The sequence below is a fragment of the Myotis yumanensis genome, unplaced genomic scaffold, assembly GCF_028538775.1.
Source record: "Myotis yumanensis isolate MYYU_CA2020_CCGP unplaced genomic scaffold, mMyoYum1.0.hap1 SCAF_10, whole genome shotgun sequence".
NCBI lineage: Eukaryota > Metazoa > Chordata > Mammalia > Chiroptera > Vespertilionidae > Myotis > Myotis yumanensis.
The window spans coordinates 18,196,707-18,206,707 of record NW_027223761.1 but is presented as its reverse complement, the minus strand read 5'-3'; the positions used below and the strand labels follow the sequence as shown (position 1 = coordinate 18,206,707).

General features: G+C 36.2%; 1 protein-coding gene across 1 annotated transcript; it reads right to left on the bottom strand.

The window, feature by feature from the left end:
• Positions 1-3,650: 3,650 nt before the first annotated feature.
• LOC139017897 (olfactory receptor 5L2-like) lies at positions 3,651-6,957 on the bottom strand. Its single transcript, XM_070426510.1, has 2 exons — positions 6,032-6,957; positions 3,651-3,675 (listed from the first exon to the last, which is right to left on the bottom strand). Exons 1-2 carry the CDS (start codon positions 6,955-6,957, stop codon positions 3,651-3,653), a joined length of 951 nt encoding a protein of 316 aa, XP_070282611.1.
• Positions 6,958-10,001: the final 3,044 nt, after the last annotated feature.

The following is a 10,001-nucleotide window of genomic DNA, read 5'->3' as shown; positions in this document are numbered from 1 at the left end:
CTCTGTCCTCTTTCCTAGAGGAGTATACCCATGACTTCATACACATAAATATAATGAAAAAGAGATTCTGGACTGAGAACATAACCTGGTATTTTCTCCATATCTTGATCTAGTTTTAAAGAAGTGTAAACAAAAAATCTTGCTGAAGTCATGGTTTTCTCATTACTTGACCCACCCATTCCTCCCCCCCCCCCCCCGCCAAAAAAAAAAATGAATCTGAATTATTAGCCCACTTCAGAGTTAAAAATGGAAAAATCAACTTGGAAATCCTTCTTCCTAATGTTCTAGGCTGATAATAAGAAACTAAACAAACAAAAAACTAAAAGAATTCACCTCATTTACTGAGCAGAGATGGTCTACATTCCTGATTACCCATGACCAACACAGGAACACATAAATTCAACCCTCATATTAAGGGTGACAATTAGGGATCTCTCAATTCCATGAGATAAACTAGGGTGAAGAAAGTAAAAAAGAGAATGAGAGAGGGAGAGGAAGAGAGAGAGAGAGAGAGAGAGAGAGAGAGAGAATACCATTTATGTTCTCTGTATTCTTTCACATACATCAACGTTTGGTGTTCCAAAGGAAATTGTTCTAATTTCACCATCAATGATCTCTCAATACTAAAAGAGAAAAGCATTTGAATCAGTAAATGCCGGGGTTCTTGTCCCAGCATCAAGAAGGGGCCGTGCGTAGATGTTAAATAGGAATCCAGAGACTAATAAAGAGTCCAGAGACGAGATATAATTTTGAAAGACATTTTGGGAGTCAGAGGAGCTTAGCTAAAGGAGCTAAGTTCTAAGATCTTAACTCTAAGGTCTTAGGTTCTCTCCGTCCCCAGGACCCCATGCTTTTTATTAACACAATTTGTCCTGAGGCGAGGCAGAGATATACACTTCAAAGGGTAATACAGAAACATTGTCAGAATGGGGGAAGTAGCCTATGGCTGTTCAGGTATTTGGCCAGTAGGAGGCAATAACATGTAGATTAAGATGCCTTTTAGCTGTCTGGCAGCAAGCAATCAGTTTCCTATTCAGGTTTGGAGAAATGCCTTCAGCCATTCCCAGATGCAGCCCTGCTGTCATGCTGGAATTAGTCTCTGGCAAGTAAGTGCACAGGTATATGTCTATGAAATCATTCTCTAAATAGAAGACAGATGAGTTAAACTTACCTTACATAATTGTTTGCTGGAGAAATATATTCATTTCCATTTTCAAGTAACCAGAGCCTAGATCTGGCTACAAAACCTGAGTGACACAGTACCTCTGTGGTGCTGGAGATGTTAGAATAAGTGTTGAACACAGCAATTTATACTGCTACCCCTGGGGAATGGGCCCCTTAAGTTCCCAATCAATTACTAACCTTTAATGCTATAAAAATAAATTAAAATTCAACTAATACTTCATGTGGTATAAGACACATAATTAATCTCTATGGAATATTATACAGAACATTTTAAATGTCCTACTTTATGAACAGTTGTTTAAAATCAAACGTGTCTCCTTCCAGATTTCCTAGTGTTGTATGACATTCCATCTCAATGTCATATGCGTGGTCACAGATCACATTGCCATAATGAAATCACAGGAATGTTTCTCATTAATTCCCATTTTTATACTATTACAAAATCCCCCAATTTCCAACAAAGTACAGTAACTGAAGCCACAGCAGAATGCTAGGCTTAAAATGCTAGGAAGAAGATAACCTACTGGTCAGAAGACCAAGTTTGCACTTCTTGAGCACTTGCTATATGTTAGAACCTATTCTAAATATTATATAACATTGACTCATTTCATGATCATGATAACCAATCAAGAGAACAATCCTGTTTCTAGGTCTCTCTTACAAAGGAGATGATGGAGGCACAAGCACTGACTTGTAAGTTGGATAATCTCTAAATACATCGCAGGAAAAGGCCCCATGCAACTCTGGGCTGAGGCTGGCATTTCCTTAATGCATGTCCAATGCTGGAGCCATGAACTGAGACCCCTTCAGTGATCTATTCTGGGTGTGGGCTTCTTCTCACTGTCTACTGTCAATGTAGGCCACTACTGGTCTCTGTGTATACTGAGTGTGCACATAAACTTCTCAAGGAATGTATATAGTCAAAAGGTAATTTCAAGTAAATCAATTTTATATTCTAAAATACCATACAATATCTTCCTAGACTTGACGTGTCAGAGACAACATCCTAGGTGAGGGAACATTCTGGTTCTTCATCCCCACATAATCTTTCACAATTTAAAAAAAAAGAAAACATCTCTTACCAGTCCATATTTTATGTATTACCCCCATGGGCATATATGTGTGGGTCAATATAGAAATAACTGGGGACGTTGTTGGTTTGAAGGATGTCTTCAAATTTTCTGGGTTTTCTGCAATCAAGGCACCTTAAACCCATTCTTCTTTGGTGAAATGTCTATGCAAATATTTTGCCTGTTTGACTTCCTATGCTCTAGTTGTAAGTGTTCTTTATATATTATGGATATAAACCTCCCACCAGATATAAATAACTTGTGCCTTTGGCTCTCAAATTTATGTCTATGATGTATTTTTAGTGTTTGTAAATGGCATGAAGTATAGATTTCAGTTCATCTTTTTACATAGGAATAGTCAGTTATTCTTCATCGTTTATTGAAAGGAATAGCTTTGGTAGCTTTGTCAAAAATAAATTAAACATTAATCTGATTAGTTTTTAATTTTCTATGGTTTTACATTGCTATATACATGTACCTTACACCAAGAAAAACACCATTTTTTGTAATTTTTGTATTAAGTACTATTATTTTGTTGAACAGCCTGCACTGCACAGGATAGTAACTCACAACTGAAACTATCCAGTACAAAAGATCAACAACGCTGAGGTTGAACAGACCTGCTCATTATACATTTGACCTTGAACACCATGGACTTCAAAAGTGCAGGTTCACTTATGCACAGATTTTTTCCCCAATAAAACATGGAGGTCTATGGACACAGACAGACAACTATATGCATTGATATGTGCCATTTTATGCAGAGAACATGAGCCTCTCCAGATTGTGATATCCACAGGGGACCTGGAACCAGCAGATACTGAGGATAGTTAAGTTTGGGGGGAGCCAAAAGTGATATGCAAATTTTTCACTGCATGGGTGTAGGCACCCTTAATTGCACATTGTTCAACTGTATAATGGTTTTCTATTCAATTTTCTTTTACTTTCCTTTCTTCTGTGTGTGTGTATGTGTGTGTTTAATTTCTTTCTGCTTTGTGTTATCTGAGCTTTTTGAATCTGGGTTTGGTGTCTTTAGTTAATTTCAGAAAAATTTTAGCTATTATCTCTACAGATATTTCCTCTGCTGGGACCTTCTCTTTTACTTCTGAGTTTTAAATTATAGTTATTTTTATTATTTGATATTGTTACCAAGTTCTTAAGTGTTTAGTTTTATTCATTATTTTCTATCTGTGTAACTTTAGATTATTCATTTTATCTTTAATATTACTAATTCTTTCCTCCTATATGTTGAAGTTACTGTTGTGCCCTTAAAATATTCTTTTTAATTAAATCTTTATTGTTGAAAGTAATACATGTCCCTCCCCCCCCCCCCCCAGTGAGCGTTAATAGACAAGTGAGTAAAAACAGGAGTATATATATATATATATATATATACTAGTAAAAGGCTAATATGCTAAGTGTCCGACCATCCGACCAGTCGCTATGACATGCACTGACCACCAGAGGGCAGACGCTCAATAGAGGAGCTGCGGTGTCAAGAAATGGCTCTGCGGACCTGGCGCCCACAAAGCAACACTCAGCTTCCCCCAAGTGGGATACAGGCCTTCCACCACCCCAGAGCAACAGCCCACCAAATCACAGCCAAGACCCCATGGCGCAAAATTTGGCTCACAGCCCAGCCCAGCCTGGAAATGGTCCCTGTGGCACCAGGTAATAACATCATGTAGTAATGCCCAGCTTTCTCTCCCTAGCGACTAGCCACTTTGGAGTTTCTTCTGTCCAGGAACATGACTTGCTTTAGAGCCAGATGCAAACATTTCACACTTTAACCAAAGCATTTTCCCATGCCTCATCTCATTTGATCCTCACAGAAGTCCTGGAATAGGTAAATAGGAGACTTGGTGGAATCGTATTTTCTTTTCATTAGCTGGAAAACGGAGATTTAGAAACTTGACCCAACTGAAAAGAAATAAGAAATGGTGGACCTTGAAAGTGACTTCAGGTTTTCTCACTGCGCAGAATATAGTCAAACACTGCTGCAGTTAAATATTTTACCCTTTGTTCTCCCTGCATGATCTACAATAATAATCTGCTTCATATTGATATTTACTGCTATGTTGCTGACAATTACCTAAAAGAGAAGTTGAGGTGCTTCACTGGGCTGGAAAAAGTTTAGCTAAATTAGAAAGCAGGTCTCATTAATCAAGTTTATTCTATATCTATAAAAGGCTAAATTGACTCGCGCATTCGCACTACATATAAAACTCTCATTGGCGCCAATTGCATGTGTGTGCTTCCATCTGTCATTGTTGACTGTGATTTTGGTTGACATTTCTATTCTAGAGAAAGTACCAATAGTGATATTAAAATATTTCTTCTAATTAATTTCCTTTCAATGTGCATGGATTTGTGCACCAGACCTCTAGTTTATATAATAAAATATTACTTGGGCATAAAAAAGAATGAAATATTTCCATTTGCTACAACATAAATGGATATAGATGGTATTACGCTTAGTGAAATGAGTCAGTCAGAGAAAGACAAAAACCATATGATTTCACTTAGTGCAATGTAGAAATTGACATAAACATAATGAAGGCACAAATAAATTATCAATGGTATTTATAAATCATGATTAAATGAAGAAATGTGGTTTAGACACATATAGGAAGGTTAAACAAAGGTCATTTCATCACAAGTAAAAATACAACAAAGAACATAAACAGATGCTACAACTTCACCTATTAATGACAGTAAACATTTGATCCACAAAATGTAAAATAAGCATGATGATAAGAAGTAGAAGATACCCCTGGCCGGTCTGGCTCAGTGGATAGAACACCGACCTGCAAACTGAAGGGTCTCAGGTTCGATTCTGGTCAAGGGCACATGCCCAGGTTGCTGGTTCAATCTCTAGTAGGGGGCGTGCATGAGAGAGCCAATCAATGATTTTTTTTGCATCATTGATGTTTCTATCTCTCTCTCCCTCTCCCTTTCTCTCTGAAATCAATAAAATATATTTTTAAAAAAGAAGTAAAAGATAAACTAATGAAAAAGGTCAAAGACAAAAATGCTGCCCCTCATAAAGATGGTTATTAAATGCACGTACACATTTTCTACACATATACACATGCACACAGAGACAGATAGAGCACCAGAGACAAAAACAGAGGACTAATTAAGTGCCATGAATAATCCTAAATTTTTTACGCATGACCTGTCTCCTAATTTCCCTAAGATTTCTCTGACATAATTATTACTAGCATCTCCATTTTTTAAATATTAGTCCCTGAAGTTCCAAAAACATTAGACATTGTAATGACAACAACAAAAATATAATAAATGAAGCAAACAGTGAACAACAAACAGAATATATACACATATGGAAATCTCACTCTATGCATAAACTGGCAAAGGTGTATTCTTCATTGTAAAATTAGAATAATTCAATTTTGAAATGAATAATACTTTCGATAATGGATCAGAAAGTGTGATTCAAGAGTTCTTAATTACCTTATGACAGGTTTTACCACAAACTATATTTTAGTGTCTTAACAGTCCAATACCCTAACCCATTTAAGACATTTTAGGCTGAATAAAAGCAAACATATAGGCTGCAAATTTTGAAATATGCTCAACCCTGCACTGGCCAAGTGCAGAGACACAAATGTAAATGAATGAAAATGACTCACTCATAAAGACCTGCCCCCTGGCTGTTCTCTCCACTCTGTAACACAGCAGCCAACCAATTCACCCCGCAATAGCCTCCATTATGGAATCCTGGGTCCTACTAAGAAAATATTCTCCAGGAAAATATTTTGGAACTCACAGCTTTTCTGAGAGCTTCTTTAACATCCTTGTTCCTTAGACTATAGATCAGGGGGTTCAGCATGGGAATCACTACCGTGTAGAACACTGTGGCCACCTCATCAGTATCTGCACTGTTGCCCAAACTGGGGCGGAAATAAGTGAATAGGATTGTTCCATGGAAAACAACGATGGCTGTGAGGTGGGAGGCACAGGTGGAAAAGGCTTTGCGTCTTCCCTCTGCAGAGTGCATCCTTAGGATGGTGATGAGAATAAACAAGTAGGAGGTGAGGATGATCACGATGGTGGTGACCTCATTGAATGAGGCCACAATGTATAGCAACAATTCATTCATAGAGACATCAGAGCAAGCAAGGGATAAGAGAGGGGGCAGATCACAAAAGAAATGGTTAATCACATTTGATCTGTAGGATGTGATCTCAAGAGCTAAACACAAGTGAATCAGAGAACACACAGTCCCACCGAGGTAGCAGCAAGACACCAGCTTCACACAGAGATCCCGGGACATGGTGACCATGTACAGCAGTGGGTTGCAGATGGCCACAAAGCGGTCATAGGCCATCACGGCCAGCAGGAAGACTTCACTGATTGCATAGGCACAAAATAAGTAAAACTGCACCATGCATCCCAGGAAGGAGATGGCTTTGTCTTCGTTTACAATATTAGCTAGCATCTTTGGCACGATGATTGTGGAATAGCAATAATCTATAAAGGACAGGTGGCTGAGGAAAAAGTACATGGGAGTGTGAAGGCGAGAGCTGACCTGAATCAGTGCGATCATGCCCACATTTCCCAAAACTGTGACTCCATATATGAGAAGGAACACTATGAAAAGAAAGACTCTCAGCTCAGGAACATCTGTTAATCCAAGAAGAATGAACTCTGTCAAAACAGTGCAATTCTCCTCCCCCATTTCCCATATGTCAGGATGCAAAAACCAAATGATAAGTTTTGTATTACTTCTAGAAAGAGAAGAAAGGAGACAAAAAAAACAGGTATATAATTTTATAAAAATATAACAGTGATGTCTATCGAGCAGTGTATTTCTGAGATATAACAGAAACAATATTGTCATATAATAAATAATATTAATTGTCTAGTTGGTCCCACTGATCAAAATTGACTTAAACATCATCAGAACCGTTCAATGATTCCAACTTTTCTTGATCACAACAGAGTAAGATGATGATTGAAAGTTCAGTAGTTCCATGGGTTTCAAAACAGATTCAACGGTACACTTCAAAGGCACACAGAAATTATCTCTTGTTCTCTGACAAAATATAAATTCTGTCCACCAAGGTAACACTTACTGTGGTTCCATAAAATATAAACTATTCTTTATTTGAATCTATCATGAACATACATTTTAATAAAAGTTCTTCACAATTCTATTTTTGAGGTGACTATTTTTTGAGATTTGTGGCCCATAAAAACCCTTTAAACTTGGAATTATGAAAAAAGAAAATTAAAATATACACTGAAAATTATCATTTTTGTATCAATTTAGCAAAGTGGTTTAATCAATGATAATAGCAATGACCTATGCTATTAAAGACTCAGGAAGATGGAACTTGTCTATAAATTTTTCTGGAATATAATTAGGCTGCATATATTAGAAGACTTAACCCTGATAACAATAAAAACTTTCTTATACTTTAATAGGAGATTTTAATAAGATATATTAATTACATTGACAAAATTGTGAAAACCTACATCCAAAGCTACACTGCAGCATTGTTTATAATATTAACAATCAGAAAATTTAATTGTCAAAAAGAGCAATTGTTAAACCATGGAGCATCATATTTAGGGTAGAAGGCTATTGTGCTATTTGAAATTATGTTTTGGAGATGGTTAATTTTTAAAAGATACATAATAAAAAATAGGATGTATACATGCAAATGGAAATGAAGATGTACCTGTGGAGGTATGGATGCATATGATAGAGATTTTAAATGTTATTGCTGTAATTAGGCTATAATCAAAAGGTTAATTAATCCTTTACCCACATTTTAAAAAGGGTTAAGTGAAGAATTTTCCCAGGTTCTCTGAAGTACTTGGTTGGGAAAGTGGTTACATTTGTATATTCTATATAAATTAGATCTACCTTTCAGATCTGTCCTTAAAGAAAAGGCATAAGAAATTAAATAATTTTATTCTTATACCCATGATGTAATACACATATGTGTACTGAAAATTGAGCAAAGATATTCTGGACAGAAAACATAACCCGGTATTTTATCCATATCTTGAGTTAATTTAAAATGAAAGCATATCACCCTCCGAAAGTCATGGTTTTCTCATTACTTGACAAAAAAAAAAAAAAAAAAACAACCAACAAAATCCTGAATTCTTTGCCCACTTAAGAGTTAAACCAAGAAAATCAACTTGGAAAAATGTCTTCCTATGTTCTAGGCTGATAATAAGAAACTGCTTTATGGTAAACTGAAAACAAATCTTAAAGACCTCATTTAATGCATAGCCATAGTCCTCATGTCCTGACTATCTCTCCATGACCAACTCTCAGGCACATCAATTCAACCTTCAGAATATAGGGTGACAAAAGTATGGTGGTTACCAGAGGGAAGGGGACTGGGTGTAGTAAAGGGTGAAGAGGGTCAAATATATGGTGATGGAAGATCTGACTCCTGGTGGTGGGCACATAATGCAAAATACAGACGGTGTATCATAGAAATGTACACTTGAAACCTATGTAAGGTTATTAACCAATGTCACCCCGATAAAGGTAATTAAATATAATTATAAAAGTTACTCTATTAACATAAAAAAAGAATTAGGGAGTTCCTCCATGGTCACAAATTTTAGATTCCACCACAAAAATTGGTGTGAAACAAAGTGGAAAGGAAGGGGGAGAGAGGGGGAGGGAGAGAGAGAGAGAGAGAGAGACTACCTTTTGTTTCCTCTGTATTTTTTCATACACATCAACATTTGGTGTTCCAGAGGAAATGGTTCTAATTTCACGATCAACTGTCTCTCAATACTAAAAGACAAAAGCATTTGAACAGTAAGTGCACAGGAATATGGTCTGTGAAATCATTCTCTAATTAGCAGACAAACGAGTTAGCTGTATTTTTTAAATCATGTTTTCTGGGAAAACATGTCCATTTTAATTTTCAAGTAACCAGAGCCTAGTTGTAGCTAACAAACCTGAGAGACAGACATTTCCTCCCTGGTGCTGGAGATGTTAGGACACGTGTGGTACCCAGTTAGAGACTTATATGTAATTTAAGCTCCTGGGAAGGGTCCCTCAAGTTGCAAATCAATTATTAATTTATGTGGTATAACAAAATATGTAAAAATTAAACTAATACAATGTGTGGTGTAACGTATAATAATTAATCTCTATGGAATGCCGTTAAGAAATTTGTTTTTTAAATTATCCCCATTTGGGAAAAACCTATTTACAACAAAAGTGCCTCCTTCTAGATATTATGGTGCATTACAGTCTTACATCCTGGTGTCATATAGGCGGGTCACAGCCTATTATTGCCATAACAACACAAATATTTCTTATAAATTCTCCCTTTCTTATGACATTATAAAATCTCCTAAATTCCTATAGGACACAGTGACTAAAGCCACACCAGAATTCCTTAAATACCATAAAATTAATGAACCTATTGGTCAGAAAACTATATAACAGTTCGCATTTATTAAGCACTTGTTATGTGTTAGGACCTTTTCTAAATATTATACAATATTCATTCATTTCCTCATGATGATAATCAATAAAGGGATGCATGAGAGGTTTAAGAATATTAGCTTGCTTTTTGAAATTGAGAGCAAAAGCAAAGAAAATATATTCATGTTCTGTTTTATGCTTCCTTTCTATCAACTATTGATCAGCGTAAATACATTATCAATTCACCTGGCCACTTAACTAAGGGGTATATCTCAGATTTCTTCATCGGCACTATTATTTTTTTTCTTTTTTAT

What these genes read in the sequence shown, in the direction of transcription:
- LOC139017897 (XM_070426510.1), bottom strand. Translation starts at nt 6,957, where the DNA reads ATGGGGGAGGAGAATTGCACTGTTTTGACAGAGTTCATTCTTCTTGGA. An exon ending in AAAGCTGTGAGTTCCAAAAT is followed by an intron (nt 3,676 to 6,031) that starts ATTTTCCTGGAG and finishes GGATGGTCGGAC; the next exon opens with ACTTAGCATATTAGCCTTTT.